Raw genomic sequence first — 23253 nt, 5'->3', positions numbered from 1 at the left:
GAATATAGATACCGCTCAGAAATTCAACCTAAAAGGAAATCTCTAATTTGCAAATTGCGTAAATTTTCTGTGTGTGATGAAAGGTTTTATCATCTTAGATTACTAAAAGTCGCGTGATACAAATGGTTACATTATGTAACTGTTTGAATAAGAAGCAGACTTGTCCCATTATTTATCCATAGATATTTTCAACGCGTATCTGATGCTTAATTGCCTCCACAATGTAAAATTTTCACCTTTTGTCCGCGACCTGGCTTTTCGAAATTCAGTACAAATTTTTGTACTGTATCTACATACATTATATGTTATATATATATTTTTAGTTTATATATTGTTCTGGACTGTATAAAATCTGAACGAGTTTTTATCATAGAAGTTAAATTGTATTTTACTTATTTTTTTACATATTTAAATTTCATCAGAATTTTCACAATCAAAAAACTGTGCCTTTAAAATCCAACATTGCCAGTGGAGGATTAATAATTAATACAATTTTCTAAATCTTTTCTTATTCACACTCAACATTTTGTTGATCATTAGGACAATGAGCGTTTTAGAAAAAAGTTTTACATTCCGTGTCGTTAGTAATTTTATATTAATATCTTTTATTTTCTTAAAGCGAAAGTGTTATCGCGTGTAAAGTCGCGAATGTTAGAGAGTTTCATGACTTCAATATATCACACTAAATTTCAGGATATAAGTAAACGTCGGGATTAGAGAGTTACATTTTAGCGTTAAGTATGATAACAGCTAGAATATCACACTTTCTGGCAATAAGAGCTTCCATGAAACCTCTAATGTTGTTGTTGACTTACAACAACGATGTTCGCAAATTTTACCCTAAACTTGTCCTCGAAGTTACAGCATAATTTATACAGCGTGACGTATCTTGACATAAAATTAGGTATAACATGCAGCGTTATGGAATTACGAAAACCGCATGTAACGTAACAGTATAAAATGCGTTTTGAAAAAAATATATTTATACTATATTAGCTGACAGCGCGCGCTGAATGGGAGCAGAGAAAAATGTCAGCGCGTTTTTTTAATTTTCAAATATTTTTATTGCTTTGTATAAATCGCACAAATTTAAAAAGTAAAAAAATAACCTCGTGCAATTACTTTATTAATAAGTCCGAGTGTTTCGCACGAAAAATTAGAGTTGCATACGATTAAAAGCATACAATTTGTATAGCTCTGGGATCGTTTTATTTATTTATCGGACTCCGGCAGAGCGGCCGGCGTGGTTCGCAGACGTCGGCGAACGGCTCGAAATTCGAAAGGCTTTCGAGAAAATTGCAAGCACGGAGTATCACGGGGGAAAAAGCTCGTCTCTATGCGGCTGGGTCGCGACATGTAGACGCGAGGGTAGACGCGACGGCGGAAAATTTGTCGGGCTCAAAGGCAACAGCGGGCAAAAGTTCCATGTACTTCGGCAATTTCCTCGACACTCGGACGGATACACGCATAGCACAGGCATCATCCGCGCTCGAGATGAAAGTTGAAGAAGTTTCAGGCTGCGGCTGAGATTGTTGATGCCGCGCCTTAAAGCGGATAGAGACACCGTCTTTACTGTAAATCACGAAGAGCGCGTAAAATAACAGACTCAACAATGTTTTTTGATTTTAAACACTACTCTGGAAAAGACAAATATTTGTGGTACTGTATGGAACTTTTACTGCATTGTTACACGTACAGTCGATGGTACTAGAACACTGTTATTCCGCTGCGTTTGCTGCAAGATACAATTTCTTTCTGCAGGCAAGTTATATTGTTTAATTTACAGTTGATGGACAAATCTGTGCGAATGTATTTTTTTGTAATTTTTAGTTGCTCTTTGCGATAAATCACGGTCTTCAAAATTATTTTCAATTTTGTAACAGGTTTGAATAACGCCATGGAAAAAAAAGTCTATTCGTTTAGTATCTTTTTAAGCATCTCTCGATTTATTTACTCGCAACCTCTGCAATTGCAGACCTGCCCATTAAACACGTACGAGAGCCAGAGTAATGACTGTAATAATACAAATTCTGAACATTCTGGCTGGGTGAAACGAATTTAAGCGGATTATACGGGACGGTAACAGCGGCCGTACTGGAGTTTAAATACGGATCCTTTTCGCATCGTCGACCGACCTCGTAATATGTACATTTTCCGCCACACCTCGATTAATAATCTTTTTCGATAACGTTTTGTTGGAACGATTATCGTTGCATTACATGCAAATCGGTTACGTAAATGTTTCGTCGATATACGTTTTAATCCGCAAATTCGTAACGCGGATTTGTAGCTTGTTCGGCAACACGTGATATTCGTCGCACCGGACGCATCGACAACAAAGATTGTTTGTTATAGCGATTAAAAAAATAGTTGTTCGGTTCTATATACGTACGAAAACATTTTCTTTAGTATTTATTACGTAGACGGCTTTTGGCTTAGAAATATAGAATCTCAAAATTTTATTTATCAAGTTTTTCCATTGCAAATATAAAAGAAAAAATAAAAGTGTTTATTTATTGTATAATAGTCAAATTAAAATTAATTCTAAAAAAAAAACTGGAAATTGTCTTTGTGATAGATTTTGAGGAAAATTGAAATATCGAATATAAATTGATAAGATTCTATCTTAAGAATCAATGGAAAAATATCAAATAATGAACGATGCGATTAACATGGATTTGCATTAATATTATAATCTGAATTATCTGATTAAATGAATAATTTCTGTACGTCCCTCTCTCTCTCTCTCTCTTTCTCTGGTATTAATATTACTAAATATAATGTCCAAATTAATTATCTCACTATTTGTATTAATCTCGTTTAATGCTAGTTTGCTTTAAATACGATTTAATTTTATTACTTGCTGCAATCAAAAATCTCACATGTGACATCGTTATGGTTTCCAAGCGAGATTGCAAGCTGCTACAGACATGGTAACTATGATCAACTATATACAATGTCATTATATAGTTACATTATAAGGTAACATCGATTCTCTTGCGACAGAATCCTCTGCAGGTAACCCTTAGCCAGCTTTGTGCTGCGAGCAAGTGTAACGTCTCCTCGTTAACTACTAATTACGGTAGGCAATTTAGTCGTACGCCCGATCCTTATTACGCGAATTCATAAGCATGGCAGCAGAAATTAATTAAACAACTTGAAATTTGTTACTATCGGTAACAGATGAATACGTTGATGGCGTTGCTGATAGTTTCTGGAAGTACGTTAAATTTTCAAAAGATAATAAGTCTTTTTAACTAAACTTCTTGTGTAATTCACTTTCTTCTTTTTTTCTTCTCAATGGAGAAAGAAAAAGAAAAGATGAATGGTGCATGAAGTTCAGTTAAAAGGAACAGAGATCGCCAATTTTATTATTACAATGAAGATGTTTAATTTATTTACATATTAGAGAAACTTCTTTGATATTTTTAACGTGGAATTTGTCACGTTTATTTGCTGTCTAATATCACATAAGATAAAATACACATGCATGTACTTTTTTTGCCATTTTAATGAACGGCACAAAGAGCTGTCTCTCTTGTTTTAGAGTACCTTCCAATCCGGATAACCCTCCACAATACGTACTATGACTCTTGTATTTTTCCTCTCGCTGATAAATTACCGATTACGTCCGCCGCCGTGATATCGAGCTGAATGCTTCGTTATTACGTTCCAATTAGCAGATTCAACTTGCGGTATTTGCGATTGGAGTCAGTTATATTATTAACGTGTCGAGTCACACATTTCTCGATCGTGTGTGCTTCGTTTATATTTTCTCATTCATCTACATAACGAATTTCATCAAGACTGTGTAATGGATTTTCAGGTTCCACGAAATTGTCATCTTGCCAATAGTATTGAAAATAGAATTGTTCGTTATCGAATGTTACACGCAGCCGTGTTACGAAATAAATAATATTATGAAATCGAAAATAATTTTCCTGACAGCAATAATAATTTCGCACTAGAAAACTCTGCTAATAATTTGTTAATTAAATGCACATATAGCATTTTATTGAGATCAAATAGTGAAGACGAAGTATTAAACTTCTGCTAAAGTAAACTTTGATAATGATACTTAAGAGATATGTAATATTTCTTATTTTCTTTAGTGAAATATTAGTTTTGAAATCATTCTCTCTGCTTTCTTTTAATTTTACAGTGCTGTTTGAGCTTCATTGTTATAAGACGAAGTCCAAAATCAGAACATAAGACATCTCAAAGATGCCTTTTGCAAAAAAATGTTGAAACAGACTCTTTAAAACGTCTCGTTTTTGAATATGCATATTATCTGTGAACTTCATGGAAGATTCATATTTTAAATATTCATATACAGATTATTGATTATTTTGATATTATTGATGTCAATATTAATTGATATTATTGGTATCGACATCATGTTAAACATTGTCATTTTACATAGCCACCTTTAAATCGAATTTTGAGATGGACTTACGTGGGGTTTACAATAAAGGTCGTAGCGGTCGTAGGGTCTTATATTGTAGAAAATTAACCAATCACAGTCAAATATGAAAATAATTGACTGATTGGTCAATTTTCTACTTAAGACACTACGATCACCACGTCTTTTATTGTAGACCCCGTATTACAGTTAGATGCAAGTTAACATAATGGCCGGTATTCATAGTCAGATCTTATATTTAAGACCGTTTTTAAGTTCTGCCTTGAGATTTCATGAACCAATCAGAGGGCCGCATTGGCATCTTAAGACATTACTTAAGATGGTCTTCCAATAAGAACCGACTATGAATACCGGTTAATGTTCTTTTGAAACATAAGCAGAGCTCACAAAATGAAGATGTAATTACCAGGTCTGGGTTTATGCCCACAATTTCTTTGAGGGCATAAAAACATTTGTTCACCGATCTAATAAAGGAAAGTTTCTAAGAAGTGCGTACATGCAAAATTGCGAAAATTCCGGTCACGAATTTGGTGTTAAAGTAAAACGCTCTATATTTTTTGCGGCTTTTGCAACGAAAATGAATTACGAGATAGGAAGCACTCTCGTATCATGTACCAGGATAAGTATTTTTTCGTTTTGAGGGAGAGTGCGCCCGCGGTAATGTATCGAAACGTTCGCGCGGAAACCTATTAGCAGCTGCACTTCGAGGAAAGGAAAAGGAAAAAAACACATGGATAGGGTTGTAAATGGCGATTTACGATCACACGCGAGCATCGTAAATGCACGCGTGGGACAGTGCGCGGGTCTTCTTTGAAATGCAGCGAGAATAGTATGTCCATCCTTTGGTAGCTCAGCTGATAGTTAAAATACAAGACGGGAGTGTATTCCAACAGGAAATGTATGTATGCTACGCGCTAAGCTGCTCGTAAATAATAGCAGGGGATTTCGCGGGTACCGCAGATAAGCGAGAGCGAAGCGATCCCTCGCGCTAATTTAATCTCGTTTTATCCCGAGTGTTTTAATACCGTGTTTAAATTTAATGGACCCGGGTCATTTAATTTTTCCACGAGCGCTTCCGTGTGACGATAACGCTAATTCGTATTTATTAGATAGTACGCTTTTGCACCGTATAACGTAAGGAGTATAACTTAAAAGAATCTTGCATGAGAATCAGACAAATTCCCATCTCCGTTACACATAATTAGCTTATAATCGAATTATGTTTACTCTTAAGGGCTATAGACAGAATAAAGGCCTGAAAAACCAGGGGTCCTTTGGGAAATTTTTTAAAATATACGTATAATAAAGTCAGGTAATTTTGTTTTATGGTGTTTTTATTCTATCAGTACTGAAGTACGTGAAAAATTTTTTTGTCTCGGTTGCTAGAATTAAGGCTACTGTACAAAGAGTAACCTTAAACAGTTACTTTTGCCTCGTTGACAATGAATCGACCATATGCTCTGTCTGACACAAAAAATAAAAAATTATGATAGTAAAAAATGAATATAGCTATAGCCGGACATAGGGAAATTATATATATATATAATTAACTAATATATATATTAGAATATAGATTAGTATATATATACATATTAGTATATATATATTAGAATATATATTGATAGTATATATATGTTAGAACATAACTAGCAATTTCGACTTAAAAATTTTATCCTTCTATAATATTACTAAATATAGTAAAACAATTAAAAATATAAGTCAAATGTTATTTTTGTACAATTTATATTTTGATTGAAGGGAAAAATTTAAATCAAGCGTGGTAACATGCGAAATATTTTTTAAGTTTCTGCATTTATTCAAATTCTGTTGAATAATAAGAAATATATTTTTTCATTAAATTCAAACATAAAAATCAATATAGTTATGATTTTTAGCGATAAATGTATGCGCAGCATATATTATAGTACTATTTTTTATCTCTGTAATTGCTAAAAATCGTCATTTATAAAAATACGAAAAATGTCACTTTCCAGTTTTCTCTTGAACACGAATAGCACTATTTCATGTTAGCCTTTACAAGACAGGAAGCAAGACAGGGTGTATCCTCGGGTGGCTTTCTCGCGGTTGGTCGCGGAATCGTTGCGCACGTAAGCGACAGCAGAACGTGTCATCGACTTACAGCCGTTGGCTAGGTCCAGCTTATGTAATACATAAAGCAGGACACGAGTTTGCGATATGAAGCCAGAAATCGTGCGCGTCAAGGCGCTTGGCTGTACAATCCGCCCATACCCGGAGTGATTTATGACGGTGGATGATTATGGAGATTTTCTCATCAGGATATGCGTATTTATCTACCAAATAGTTGGCCATATTGATTCTGTCGGTGAACGAATTGTGTTCCTATCAAGTACCAAATATTTGATGATTCATGGCCTTTTACATTAATATTTAATAATGATAGAATAAAAAAGATTTTTCTTGGAATATAATTAGCGTCATTTTAGATTAGTGGAGATATGTGATGTGTGACAATTAAATTAGGGGTTAATTTTAATTTTATTTTCTGCGATATCTTTTGCGTTGAGATATTATGGTTTTCGGTACCTACGGTTGGATTTAGCAGACTGAATCGTATATAATTAAACTCTCTTGCAATATAATTGAATTAATTAGAATCGAGGGAATAAAGACCGTGAGATGTTAGTTTGTAATTTCTAGGCCAACCGTATGCCTGGCAATTTCGTTATGGTTAATTAAACTTTGTTGAAACAGACGTTGATGCATGTGCACAAAATAGAATATATAATACGCATCAAATTGAACAACAATGATCATGTAGCATATTATTATTTTTAAACTAGATTATTCTGTTATTCTCTGTAACTTCAAATTGCGCAAATTATGCTTACACAAGTAAAATGTAAACTAGATTTGCTTTCTGTTATTTGCTATGTAATTATTATAAGTTTTGTGAAAAATTATACATAAATATACATATGTATATATTATATATACATGTATATACATTATATAATAGATATATTGATTTTATTGTCATATGATCATTATATTTTCATATTCAGTCCGTATTTAAATTATTCATGGAGCTCAGAATTTTCTTCCATAAAATCGTTGTCTTTTATATGACATGAGTTACGTGCGAAAATGGAAATAGGAATTGTACATACTGTGTAAATGCGTCTACGCGGCGCGACGTCCGTATGTATTGCGGATTCGTAACCCAGAATCTTGTGTAACCCGTATCGGTAGCGAAAATTACGTGTAACCGCTATTTGAACTGCTACTGCTGAATTTGACCGCTTGTCAGCTACTTTCAATTACATGCTCTCCGCAACGTGTTGCGAAATCTGTTTCGCCACGAATTCAAGAGCAAAGCTATCGGTTACGCTTCGGTAAACGGAGTGGCACTTGAAGAAACATTGAAGAGAAAATGAGCACTTTAATGCCTTTTTCGATGCCAAAACACCTTGAGTTTTATTTTAGATGTAAGGGAAAACCCTTAACAATTTAAATTGCTCATTCTTATGTTTATGATTTTCAAATTTGCATGTTATCTAGATATAGATCAAAGCGTTAATATAACGTGCTACAAATTGCATCTATGAATCAGATGATTTTGGACTTTTTCACGAAGGAAATATGAAAATATTAAAATATATTGAACATGAATTTTTCATGAATTTTTTTCATATTTCGTGTGTTTTTCATGAATCATGCAACATGTACATCGCAATCTCTTTGTCTGTAATTTAACTTCAGTTTTATTTTTTGACCGAGTTATAATCTGGAATGACTGATTTTAGATGTTAAGATGTATACATATATAAATTTTATATATATTTACACGCCGAAAACGTGCTAAAAAATGCAAAATATGTAATCTTCATTTAAAAAATTTTCGTTTAAGAAAGAATTGATCAAAGATTCCGTTGATGAAGTTTCGTAGGACGCATTCTCGAGTAACTTATATAAAATTGCGCATTGGATCGAGTCGAAACGAACTCCCCCGGTCCAGACTGTCTCTATAATTACAGAGACTAACGACGCGATTTTGTGCGTGTCGGTGAAAAGCGATGTTCTCGTTCGTGCAACTTCGCAAGATTGATTTTCTGCAATTAGAGGACGGTCTTAACGAGTTTCCGTTGAAACGGACTACTTTTTACCGACCATATCGCGTATACTTTGCGATGATGTTTCGCATGTCTTAATGGATTCCTAAGTTTTAATATTTTACGAAAAGATTGTGCGATTTTCTTGTTTACATCCGGTTCGTAGACAATATCTACCGAAGAGCTGTTTGAGCTCATGTATTAGAGAAGAGGGTTTTTAAAAGAGTGGTTTAAGAAAGGAGAAAATTGTTTTAAATCCGTTCCTTTTATTAAAAGCTTGATGTCTACTTTTGGTCATTTGTTCCTATGGGAATGTGTAATCTTCTCTTTCAAAAGCGAGCTCATAAATGACAAAAAAAAATGAACGACCTGAATAACAGACAGCTCAAAGGGGATATATTTAAGTAGGTAAAGCAGATTACTGTCTCTCTCTCTCTCTCTCTCTCTCTCTCTCTCTCTCTCTCTCTGTTTAAGACATGATTTTCAGGCTAATTAAAAACTCTCATGACTACATCGCGATCCCGGTTAATTGAGCGATTGCAATTACGCTGTGCACGCGACACGTTGCGTCCGGAAGCGGATTATATTAAAAATGCGTGCGTCAAAGAGCGGCGCGAATCGTGTGTTAATTATTTCGCGTGTGAGCCATTGTCGCAGATTAGATGGATTTAAACCGTTCGATCGAGCGATTTACGTTCTTTACATCGAACTGCAATAGCACGCAATCTGTTATAATTTCTGGTTGAATTGACAGCATTGACCTTTTCAACGCTAATTATAGCGTTATATCCAGTCACTTTTTATTAAGTTTTTTTTATAAGTCACTAAAAACTCATTGCAGTCTATATGGGTCACTATAATCATCTTTCTTTCCTGAACTGACATGAGATTTGTAAAACATAAGCGTTCTATTCATATTTTTATTGTCTCATTCGATAACAATTGTTATTCGTTCTCTCTCTCTCTCTCTCTCCCCCTCCCTCTTTCTCTTGTTGCTAACTAGATACTGATGACTTCAGTAAGTCTGTCTCTTTAAGCTTCAAATGTAAAACTAACATAACTTTTGGAGACCACAAATATTTTTCGCATATTTAAAGAATACATTTGTTTTTGTTGCAGTTTTAAAATTTTATCTTTTTTTATCATCTGACGTATGTGTTATGATCCTTTCGCATTACTTGGATAATAGTATAATGTTAATAATAGTATTTGCTGATAGTATTATACTAATAGTATTGTACTTGGATAATAGTATATATGCCATCTAAAAATAGACCAGTGAAAATAAGAGCAAAATTTTTATTGCTTAAAAGGCCTTAATTACTCGAAAATTTGAAAAAGTATCATTTTTGATTACTATTTTAATGCTCGAAAGGTCATATTTTGCCACTTTTCTATTAACAAGCAGTTATTATTTCATCCATTCACTTTTTTTTGTATGATGACTGCATGGCAGCATTGCAATTATTATAATGCGGGTCGGACGGTTTCATTACTTGCTTGTTTCGCGAAAATTGCGAATAGCTTTATATTTTGTCGGAAAATTGATAGTGCGGCGTTTGGTGTCATTGAAAAATTTCAAAAAATTAATGTATAACAGGTCAAGTATTCATATCGCGCGCGAAAGTATTAGTTCCAACGTTAATCGAAAGCGTTCGTTAAATTTTGTGCGCTACAAATAGTTTCTAATGCACCTCCGAATCGTCGATTATGTTTTCACGAACGAGCCACATGTCCACGACTCGCATATACGTCACTCAAGTCGGTGAATCACATTAGCGTTAAACGCATACGCGTCACGCGGCTGTATCTGTGCATCATCGTCGATCATGCAAGTATTTCCGCGCTCGTTAACAATTAATTAGACGAGAGCAATAAAATTCGCATACAAATATATCGGATCGATACATGAATGGGAAGTTAATGGATGAACCTGAACGTTTGAATGAAAAAAATGATACTTGTGTGTGTCGCGAATAAAAAGAGCATTTTGCTGCAGGCATTGTCTATTTTTAATTGATTTGAAACTTTGACACTTTACAATAACTTTACAATAATCGGAATATATTTATAATACATTCTTTGATATATTAACAAATTAGTATTAATTAATGTCTAAGGGCCTCTTTCATCAATCTCTGATTAAATAATTAATTGATAATTAATGCCTGTTTCTATTAATGTAGATTAACTTCAATCAGTTCAACTTACTCTTCATCTTTTTCTTGTTTTTAAAACTAAAAAAAGATGAAGAGTTAGTTGAACCGAAATTAAAATTAAAGAACATTGGTAGAAAAAGACAGAAATCAACCATCGATTGTCAATGTGAGAACTAAATACAGTTTGTCTCACAATCAGATTCTGATACATTGAACTGCTATTGGTACTTCTACAAGTTAATCGTGGATTAACTTCACCAAAAGTTGAAAGAAGTCTTAAACCAAATGCATTTTAATAACATTTTTATACTCAGAAAGGACGGTTTGCAAATAATTTGGTTGCACCATCAAAATAATAATGTAGGATACTTAAACATGGATGATGATGCTGCAAAGATTTTGACATTTGAGCATCCTCATTATTTTTTGATAATCCAACAAAATTATTTTTAGATATTTCAGTAAAACAATTTTTTTCATCTTTATTTCTTAAGCAATTTGACTTGAATATTTTATTACATCTTATCTCTCTTGGTTATTAATTCATTTTTCCCGTTTCTTTGTTTCCTCAACTTTTTTTCAGTCTTGCTGCGAAAAAGACAGACAATGCTCGTTATCTCTCGCGGAATACCGCGTTCCAGCTGCCAGACTAGTTTCAAAGTGGTGAAATCATGTCTCCCTTGACAAACGGCAAAACAATTGCCGCGAGTGTTTGCACGTCGCACTCAATTACGTTCTCGAGCCAATATGCGCGGACGATGCGAAGCGAGACGAGTGCTTTTGTTCCGTTTGTGCCTCTCTGTGCACTCGCGTCTCTGATACGTGCCACATTTTGTCGCGCGCTCTGATTGTAAGGATTTCATCCGTATCCGTAATCATGGCACCAGCCGTTGACGATTGTACGTTTCCGATCCTCAGGTCGATACTGGTACGCCTGGTGAATACCAAGCAAACGAGCCGACTTTTAATTATTCAAGCGACATCTTGTCGTAAAACGCCGCTGGCGGTGGCTAGACAATCTCATAGTCGCGGTCGTCGCCATCGTTGTCATTGTCGTCGTTGTCGTCGTAGCACGCTTAAAACGTATACGAGGCAAATTCTCGCACGTGTTTCCGCGCATTAGCACGTATGCCATCTCCCGCTACGTGGTCCCGAGCGGTGCATTTGCACTCGAGCAGCCACCATCCGCGCAATTATCCTGGATCACTGACTATGAACCGACAATTAGCGGCGCGAGACTGAATGCGACCGCGATGTTTCCAAACTTGGCACCCGCGAACTCGCCGCGCAGATATTTCCGCAAGTTTAGAAACGGGATGCTGGTGCGGTTCAGTCGAAGTGACATAATCTTCGCCCACGTAATTACTTTGGATTGCTATGAGCGACAACCGGAGCTGCGCGAATGAGCAAATGTTATGTAACTCCATACAATTTCACGCCCAGCGCGAAAATTCCGATGCCGCTGGAATTCAGGTGACTTTGGGGAGGAGATATATTTCCAGTACAATTTGTCCTTTCATTACTGAAGTTAACATGTAATTTTATACATAGATATCATTTGATTTAACTTATACGGTTAAACGTTCAATTTTATAGGTGATAAAATATATGTTAAAATATATGTTAAAATAATGTGGATATCTTATATTCTTGATTTTACGTATCATTTAAATTTTGATATAGTAGTTATTTAGTATAGTTACTAGATAATTATGTAATGCATTGGAGTTAAGAAAAGATCTAGATCGTTTTTGAGATAACGCTGAGCAAATCTGATTTAAAGGCTTAAGTACGTATTGATTCCAATTAGCATCTGAGAATTTCTTTGAGCATGTGTTTCTCATTAATTCGCGATTAGTAATGCAAGACTGCGCGCGTTGATTAGAGGTAGACGACTGCGAAAAAGCTTAACTTGCTTTGCGAAGGTTCTTAAAGCTCCAATATAGCGTAATGGAGCAGAGATTTCTTGCGACGCTACACGTTTGATTTTACGGAACACTTATTTTACCAGTGATGATGTTTTTCTATGGAAACGTTAAAAAAGTTTGTAATCGTAATAGAACTGTATTATACTCGCACGCGAGAAGAGAACACGGCATGAAAAAGTATCGATGATATTTACAATCGATACCTACAAATTCAAATGTGTAATAAGTGCCTTTTGAAATGTGATTTATTTTTTGTATAAAAAATAACTGTACTCTCTAAATTCTTTGGAATCTCATTCTAAAGAATAAAATCGCACTTTTAAAGATTGAAAATTTTGCCACTCTTTTAAGACTGGCAGAATTTGCACTTTTCAGACTGAGATTTCACTCCAAAGAATTTAGAGAGTACTACACATTTAATAAATTTATTTTATATAATATGCAGTGCAGTATTATTTTTATAAGGAAAATTAAATCATATATGAAGACGCTCATTATTACATACTTGAATTTGCAGCATGACTGCAAATTATACTCTACAGTAGTACTTTAGTTTTAGCGACGTAATAAGTTTTCTAGATGAATGTGAAAATGAGGGTACTGTATCAGATTTCACCGTTGACATTCAATTACGTAGATTAGTCTCACAGGAGTATGTTATCTCGAGTATTTCCGCAAGAACGCGGTAAGTTTCCTTAGCAAAGTCAAGTTCCCGTTGGACAAGTTAGTCGTTCGCTAACGTTCTGAGGATTTCAGACGAAATTGCAACGTACCTTGGCTGACCGCGATCGCCTCGATAACCAGGAGAATACCAGCGAGTACCAACACGGCGAGCCAGCGACACAGCATTTTTAACACCTCGATCGCTCGCTGCACTACTGATCCTTGCTTGTACTCGCTATCGTGAAGCACGACGTGTAATCATCGATTTTTACATATATCCCCGGATCCGCACACTGTGCAGTGTCTTCACTGTGTCATATCATCCACAATGAAAACAGAATTGAGTTTTCTTATCAAATCGATAGTGCCTTCTCGAAAGGAGCATAGACACTTGAGACTTTCACCGCAAAACCATACACATGTTCCGTACTTCACTATAAGCAATTTTTAATTCTTACATGAACATTTGTGTTCCGATAGAGAAATTACACCACGATTAACACCTGGCGAGGAGAGATTAATCATTCACCACTGCTATGACACGATTTTATTAGAACTATCAACTCTGAATGCGCGAAAGCTTCCCAAGCGTAGGAGACGCGGATGGTAGGATATATCAGCAGTATTGTCAGATGCTATGCGCGTATCGATCGTAAATCCTCGACGGTAATCCACGGTAATCAAGATTTAAATGCTCACAGATGATGTCCCGTGGCAGTTCTCACGCGGCCGAGGTGCACCTGCACGCGTCCCCGATGACAGCCGCGCTCACGTGGAGCTTTCGCCTGGACGAGCGTCGCGACGCGCGATCCGCGAGTGCCCTGTCTCAGGCGCAGCATCCTTCGGCCGAGACGCGCGCGTCGGCAGCTTTCAATCAGGTTGATCCGAGTCGCGTTTTTTTCTCGATTAACTAGCAAGACTGCCGGACGATCGTCATCGTAGTACACCTCTGATCGTCGTCGGGCTGCGTTGTCGCCCTTCGTCGTCGCCGTCGTCGTCCTCCCGCGCGACGACGTTGAACCCGCATGGACCAGCCGGCGGCGCGGATGAGGCCTGCCGCTCGGCGTCGCGGCGCGAAATGATCCTGCGGGGGATACTTCGTCACCGCGCGCTTGCGCGATGACTTTGCTGCGTTCGCCGCGGATAAAGCGCGGACCGGTTACGCGCAGACCGCTCCTCTCCTCTCTCTTCTCTTTCTTCCTCCCCCCCCCCCCCCCCCCCCCTCTCTCTCTCTCTCTCTCTCTCTCTCTCTCTCTCCCCTCGTCTATCTCTCCAAGCAAAGGCGCCGCGGCCACGGAGGGATGACCGCTGCGGGGGTGCACCGGAGCACGACGTTCGTCGAGGAGTCTGTCTTGTTGTCGACCCCGCGGCTGTCTCCGACGTCTTCGCGAGAATTATGATGTTGTCGCTGCTGACAGATCGGCGAACTTTGTTCGTATCAGACGCCGGTTATTAGCGGCTGTCGTAATTCTTCTTGAACCGTATGAATTGCCTCTATCCTGAATACGCAGCCTAATTACATGATGCAGTCGCGAAGATTATCTCTTTCTTTTTGTAGGAAAAACAGTGGGCGGTATAATTAGACTCTATAGAATAACAGGTCATGCTTTAGGCATATCATTCATGTGGTTCCACTTTAGTGGAATAATAGGCATGCTTTAGGCATTTAATTTATATTGAATAGGTTATATTGAATAGGCTCTAAATAATCTTTATCGCGCTCGATCAATATGTAATAGTACACTATACTGGAATACCATTTGCCCTGCACACGTTTGTATATTCTCTCCCTCTCCCTCCCCCCTCCCTCCCCTCTGTCTCCTCCCTCTCGTCCCTCAACCCCCTCTCTCTGTTTTTCTCTTTCTATCTTTCTTTCTCTGTTTACTTTACCTTCTCTTCCTCTTTTTCTTTCAGTTAATAATTTCATGCTTGCACTACCCACTGAACTCTAGCAAGACTCGGCAAGATTGCCAAACTACAACACATTGATAGAGACGCGTAACGTGTTCCTGTTTACAGAAAGTTATCGACGTGAATACCGTTGCCAAGTATGCACCGCAGACTCGCCTCTATCGACAATAAGGGCTGTTAATGTTAGTGCACGAGGTAGAAACTCTCGATTGCGAACGCTATATCAGTGCAAGAGCTTATTGAAGCTGAGATCTATAAGTGCTTTATCCAAAAGCTTGGCGATCCACGTATATGCGGAATCACGGACTAATAATTCTGTGGAAAGTGTTTTCGAATTACATATTTGTGAAATTATCTAGAAGCTTTCGTATAGTCGAGGACGGTTTCGATACGAATAGAAATTTTTGTCTCATAGTATGTAGATATTAATTTACCCATCAACAAATCTTTCAGTAACATTAATTTTATTTGTTGATGAAGAGCCCTATTTTTTTTACATAGATTAATTGCGAATTAGTGCCTAATCTAATAATTCTCAATTCCTCTTGAATTTACAAAAAATCCAATGTTAATTTACCAATTTTTGATCATCGAGCAAGAATTAATTAATATCATGGACGGATTTATTTTCAAATCTTTCGAGGTAAACGTTTATTGGTCGTGTTTTTTTTTAAACGTATTTGAGAGCTTGCGTAAATTTTCCAACAGCAGTTTGATGTAGACGAAACTATTTCAATGTAATGTCGGATCCACTGAAACGAGGTTTTGACTTTCTTTTAGGGGGATCGCCACTCTGTTTAGATCATAGAACGGGCTTTGCTGGACGGTTTCACGGGTTCCATCGCAACGTGCAAGCGGGCTTTAGCGATTCTAAAAGGATACGTGCCAGCGCGTGCTTTTAGATGGGACGGGATTGATCGGACGGATCTAGAGCAAAATGTTCCGCCTGTTACACGTTTATACGAGACCGTGCGGCACGGCATACCCGTGGTATAGCCTTCGTTGTTGAGTGGTATTTGTTCAAGCCTGCAGTCGGTACACCGAACGCTACACGTTAACGAGAATTCTGCGTAGTTGATCTTACGAGCGGAATAATATATCAGGGATCTATTGAGTTATGATCCTGATGTGAATTGGACATTGCTACATTAATCAGTTGCTACATCAATACATTCTACGATATGCAGTAGCATACGTCTGGTTGAGACAGATTCCGACGTGTATTGTTCAATTTTCTTCACGTGTTACGTAAATGTATCCTAATTAATCTTTAACATTACCATTAATGCGACTAATAATATAATGAGTACTTGTAGTATCTATATACATTTGTATCTAGGTCCAATATTCATATTTAGTCGTTTTCTTTTAATCTAACTTTTCAAAAGATTATTTCTCTTTCTTTAATTAATCGAACTAAATATTTATTGATAACAAATTGTTACAAGCTTTGATCGCAATGTACAAAATATTTATAGGAGTTTCATTCGTACTACCTTCGACTGAATATTAAATTATTTATTTGCAAAAAGTAAAAATTATTTTATATATATAATGAGAAGCTACATAAATTACACATAAAGAAACAATCTATTTTAATTAAAAATAATTGTTAGATGTATTAATGAGTAAAATAAAATTAAACATTATAAGATTAAAATTATTAATAACGATATTTATTACGTTATGCAAGCTTTTTTCATTTCGCTTATCTTTTGTTAATAATTATCTTATAGATATTCTGTGAAATTATGTGCAACCGTGAAGTTGAAATTTCGAACTGGTGACATTTCGCATATCATACCTATAATTCTGCTAACATTTCGAATAAATATTTAGTCGACATGCATCTGCTTGCATAACATTCAAAGATTCATCCCGAAACCACAAGAGTCAAATTTCCAACGTGCGTGGAACACCAAATATAGGCTGCTTTGATCTAATCCCTTGCTGGCGTCGTGCATGTAAGCAATCGGTTATATCAGTAGCGCTCAAAACCGTACAGTAGCGTTTAGCGTTAATCGCGCAGCGTGAACATCGAAGGTCCAGCATGTTTTCGCGCAATTTCAGATCGTTAGCTCCGATTTCCTGGAATTCCCACCGCAGCTTAGGACAGATTAATTTTTGCGATAACTCTAATGATATGACTAATTTTCGCAACATTTACATTTTTGCAAAGATCAATCGGAATAATACCAATAAAATATTGAATATTTTATTTGAATAATATAGTTTGCTGTGATCAAATAGTTTCCGTAGTTTAAAATTGCTATAGAACTGTAAGAAAAAAATAGTTATTGATTCTATAATAATTATTTACTGTCATAAAATGGAGTAATTATGAATGGAATAATTATGTTAAAATATAATACACAATTTTAGTTGAAATAGTATTTTCTAGTAAATTATTACGAAGTTTGATATTTATTTCTTGAAATGTGCGATACATATCTCTTTTGTGATTATTTATACTATATAGATATATAATATCTATATATATATCTATATAAGATGTACATATATTATATAAGTTATAAATATATCTATTATGTATAGGTAGATAAAAATCTATTAACTAATTAGTTAAAATCCGTTATATAGATATATGTTTATAAATAAAGATACCTATCATACTGAAATTTTATAAATAACACACTTTTGTGTAAAAAAGCATGAAAAATTAATTGATCTTCGGAATATAAGCGATGATTGTACATTATAATCCTGAGGGGAATGTTGAATTTTTCTCTATCTGTATAAATCGCTCTTCGTTTTTTTAATAATAAACTACCATATTTATTTAAAATACGATTTGTTTTTCATCCACGGTGTTTTGATATTTTATCCAAACGATATTACAACATCGTTATAATACCCTGAGATTATATCGACATAAAATCGCAATAACTCGCCGAGCATATTTACGCAATCCCAGACCGAAAATGCTTTGTGTTGGTTATACTCATTCGAATCGTCTGTCCCATGAGTATAAATTTGGCATTTATTTCGATAATCGTCGGGGAATTAAACGCTCGCAGAGTTTTATCACGAGAGAAGGCGTGGTATTAAGTTCGATTTTAACATACATTATTTAAATTAAACCGTCGCGTCGTGACCACTTGGCGAACAAACAGTTGCGATATCGTTTCGTGCCGACCGGCCTAAACTCGTTAATGACTAATTATTTTTTATGTATCGGCGAAAAATATAATTGCAGATCACACGCGCGCAATATAAATACGAATGTAAAAACGTACCTTCGATATTTCATGCAATAAGTGTTGCAAGGAGGTTAACCCCGATGGTTACGCAAAAATTCACAGATATATCTCCCGCATAGATAGATGTATATGCGTATGCACTCGTGCACGCATTTTCATGTCATATCGTGCCGATTATCGATTTTAGCATGGCACGAAACATCGCGGTTGAAGATTAGCGTTGTTTGATCATGCATTTACTAGGAAATTCTTGTTGATAGTACGTGACGTGAAATTCAATTTTACTTTTCGGGTTTGTAATATTTATCTATCTCGATATTGATCTATTAGATCTAAATTTTATTTTGATATTTCTCGTTTATAATAAATTATACGAGAGAATCTTTCCTTTATTAGATTTACTTTTATCGATTTAATTTTTTCATTATTGTTTATACACGTCTTCTTGAAAAATGACGTTTTCTCACTAGTGATTATTACGATTAATATCAATCTGTCACTATATGTCTTAGTGGTTGAATAATTGATACGACGCTCCTCGAAATTCCAAATTCTAATTCTGAGATGATATTTTTTACAATAAGTTTTTCGCAGATTTTTAAGATGCTTATTCACATCATTATTAAATTAATGAGCATTTTAATTTGTGACATTAGATCTGTTCTTTTTAGCTGAACTTCTTGCACAATTAATCTTGACTCTTTTTCTCTTCAACGTTAAAAGAAAAAGATGAAAGATGAATTATGCAAGAAGTTCAGCTGAAAAGAACAGGCCTATTATTTCAGCTCTAATTCGCGATTTAAATTCGACAAATCAAATCGATACGCAGTTTATAGAGCTGAAAAATATATTTGTATATTTACATATGAATATTATTTAATATCAAGATCCGTTTCTCGACTAAAAATAGAATTCTTTCTCTCTCTCATTTGAATTACAAGAAAGAGTTCTTTTCTCTGAAAGGATATCAATTGTATATGTCGTTTGCTATAATTACGCCGCTATCATCCTTTCCTTGCACTTTGTAAATTCCCTCGGAGGTATTATACTTATCATTATTCCGACACTCGCAGCGTTAATGCTATTTTCACGTTGTCACTTCGCTTCTAGCGTACTTAAAAATGCAATGGTCTACGAGTTCAAGGCTGGGGGAGGGGGTATTCTTTTTGCTGTCCTATCTCATTTCGCTCTTATCAGAATTTTCCAAGTTTTTACGGCAGTTGATTTAATGTCATAACGAGCTGCCCTTTGTGAAACGCCTTCTCATGTTAAACACCACCATTTCACTAGCTAAGAAATCGCGGTTTAAGAACCAGCCCGCGGGTTCCCACCGCATTCCATGGCTTCAATGCTGTGAGTGATATCGATTTTCTTGACGGGCCGTTTCCGCGGTATAAACGGGCCATTACCTTTAGTATGTCTTCCTTAACCTGCGCTGCCTCCCGTAATGATGGTTGATAGGGTTTCTGGTGATTGTGTAAGTTTTTTAACAATTATATTTATATATGTAGCGTGTATTTTCTTTTTATTAAAAGCAGAACGAGACTTCGACCCAATTATATTTGAATATTATAGTTCTGATAAGGAAAAGCGACTCTCGTTTAATGGAAGGATTATTTCTCTTCGGTCCGTTTCGTATAGAGAAATCTGATTATGCGGTCCTTTTCCATGAATGTCATCTCTAATGAGAAGCATTCGCAAGAATAAGGTGTCAAAGAACTGCGAGTTTATGGAGCAACTTTCAACCAGTCGACAGTCGTGAAGTGATTTATCGGAGCACATTCGAACCGCGATCGAAGCTATGACTTACGACCGACTTTATCAATATTGAAATAAGATTAATTCGCCGGGACTTGGAAAGCAAAAATCCAGGACGAAGTGAATGCGCACAATTTAAGTTTTCAATGCGGAAGCACGAAGTAGTTGGGACGCTGGGAGAACGAAGTGCCCCCGGATGCAGCACATTTAAGCTTAATGGTATATTAAATCGGGAAGGACTTCTCCGCCCTCTCGTGTAAGTGTATTGAAAAGTTTGATCGATCACTCTTAAAAACTGATGTACGACCGCGACTCGAAAAAGGGAGGGGAAAGGAAGAGAAGGAAGAGGGGTCGTTTATGCTTTCGGCAATAATGTAAAGCAATTCGATAAATTCTACGGTGACTGCTCACCCTCAAACGTAGATATTATTTTTGTAATAATGGATTGGAGATAAAGAATCAATGGAGCGCAAACTTATATTATGTTTAATCGGAAATCTATGTTATGATATTGTGAAAATGTCTAATTTAATCACATTCTTTGATGCGGTTGTTTGATTTTCGTTTCATAAATGGAATTATGATATACGAGTACTAATGTCCTAGCATGAAAATCAGAAGGTTGCTTCTAATTAATTGTTTATTGCTTGATTTGAGGATATAATCGGGCTGATAAACATAATTTTCCAGTTATAATATTTATTGAAAGATTTTTGTTCAAAGAAGTTCGTAAATATTATGTTTACGAAAGTGACGTGATTAAGTGTACATTTACATTAAACGGAGTAATATCGGCGTAGCGTACGTTTTAGCAGAAGGTACACGCAGCTGCTGCATAATTATGGGTCCAAAGCGTCGTTGCGTTGTTGACTTACACGTTCAACCGCTTTGATGTCATTTGCGTCATGGCCGAACGGACTGAGAGCGTAAAAGCTGCCTGCGACAGTGTATGTAAAAGCCGAACGCACAATAACTAAAGACGCATAAGCTCGGAGCAAGATCGCTTTGAAGTTCTTTCTCGCCAATTACATCGTGCAGCCAAACATTCAGTATTCGATAATGAATATGTTGTAAAAATTAAGCTATCACAGAACGAACTATTATATTTTGTTATATTTTTATTGAGAATTTAATTAATTGAAGTGTTTCTATCATTAAAAATTATTGATTTCCTCGAATAATAACTTCTATTTTATTGAAATCTATAAATATAGACTTATATTAATGCTTTATGGAATTATTTTCTATTAGTTTCTCAAGATTCGCGGAACATTGATTCAATTATATTTATTTTCTCGAACTTATAAATTTAAGTTAAAATATTAAACAAAAAGTAAAGGAATATATGCGCGCGTATATGGAAAGTTTTAATAAAAGTCAAAGTCAGCGAATGGCAATTAAAACATAATTTATGCGCAGCTAACTTTTATTATTACTTTTTACTTGAGTATCTTAAGTCGGCAAAGAATGATTAAAGTCTTTAATGTATAGAACACATCTAATTTTATTCTGACTTTATATTCGCGACGTTCTACAAAGCGTCTTCTTTATTTTATATTGAAATTTAATGTAGTACTCAATATTTAAATTTATTAATACCTTGTTGTTACACTGAAGATGATCTAAATTGTGATCGAAACGTTTGTAATTATCAGTTATTGTTAATAATACAAGTTTTATACATTATCATCGAGTGTCAGCTTATTACATTGGTTTGCATTTTTGACTTATGATTTACATCTGATTTTATATTTTTTCATGATTTTATGTTTTGACACTGATTAATTTTTTTTCAACATTTAGATATGTCGTTAACGTGAGAAATTTTAATCATGACTTGGAAAGATGTAGTTACGATAGAAATATATGATGCCAATAATGTATCAAAGGAGCACGATGATAAAGCTATTAAATTGGAAACTGAGAGCTGTTCATTAAAATCGTTGCAGTTAAAATTATTGAGTTCATTATAGCTCTTCAGAAATAGTAATTCTAATAAATGAATACATTCTCAATAGCGCAGAGCGTGTATCTGCTCAATATCGTAACAAATTGTCCCATTTCACTTAAATTTCCCAGTTCTGATGGTAGAATTTTATTATTTTCGGACCAGTAATAATAATCTGTGATTTGTTCCGAAATAGAAGTAATTTTTTTTTCTTTTTATGCTATTCGCGAGTGTTCCATTTCGATAACAGATACGTCCGAAGAAAGTTCGACAGTCTCACGGTTAAATATCACTGAAAATATGGGAGTGACAACCGGAATCGCATCCGACACGCGGAACAAGCGAGGCGTAATGAATTCGCAGTAGTTGTGCCCGTTTTAAATCAGACACGTAATATTCCTCGTCCTCGGCGCGCGCCACGATTCGTCCCGAACTTGCAATACAATCGTACGGCGATGGTGGAAGCTGGTGAGTTACGGCCTTGCTGTTTCAAGCCAACCGTGTCGCTAATTCCGGTCGAAACTTCGCGCGAGTGAGCGGCCCGAAAAGTTGCCGGTGCCTTATAAAAACGAGAGAATCTGTCCTATCTTACCACCGCAAGAGGCTTTCGTAAGCGCTTTGTGGCAAGATGAATGTATTTTGGACAATGAGTCAAGCCTCACATCAAACCATAAATGTCATAAGTATTGCCTTTCTGCCGTAAAAGTGAAGTAATGTGATCATAAACATTAATATCTATTTTCAATGTAGATTAACTTTAATTCCGGTTCAACTTAATTCTTATCATTTTTACAAGTATACAAAAATATTATTTAGTGAGTCTTACATAAAACTTTAACATCTTTAGCAAGTATGTTTACAGTTGTGTATTAAAATAAAGGAAAGAATAGAGATCATTATTTAGCGAAGTGCTTTTAGTAATTCGAACAAAAATGCGCAGCACACGAATGATCTTAAATTTAATCTTAGTTTAAATTACATCTTCATATTTTCTAATTTTTAGAACTATAGAGGAAGATGAAAAATAAGTTGAAATAAAAATAAGATCGTCCTACTTATTTTTTTTTCTTTGAATTACCAAGAATACTTGGCTAAATAATGGTTGGAGACCATTAATGGTTTTGCGATTTTCCCTCTTTTTATATAATTTT

At 35.6% G+C, this 23253-nt stretch overlaps 1 protein-coding gene across 1 annotated transcript in view; it reads right to left on the bottom strand.

The window, feature by feature from the left end:
- Positions 1-14328, bottom strand: part of LOC108727463 (uncharacterized) — a 129196-nt gene extending 114868 nt beyond the window's left edge. The window contains exon 1 of the mRNA XM_018455606.1: positions 13375-14328. Coding sequence (XP_018311108.1) covers positions 13375-13450 — 76 coding nt within the window. The 5' untranslated portion in view covers positions 13451-14328. The remainder of the gene's footprint in view (positions 1-13374) is intronic.
- Positions 14329-23253: the final 8925 nt, after the last annotated feature.

This window comes from Mycetomoellerius zeteki, unplaced genomic scaffold, assembly GCF_001594055.1.
Source record: "Mycetomoellerius zeteki isolate Tzet28-1 unplaced genomic scaffold, Tzet1.0 scaffold496, whole genome shotgun sequence".
Lineage (NCBI taxonomy): Eukaryota > Metazoa > Arthropoda > Insecta > Hymenoptera > Formicidae > Mycetomoellerius > Mycetomoellerius zeteki.
Note: the sequence above shows the minus strand (reverse complement) of the source record. Positions and strands in the feature narration are given on the sequence as shown.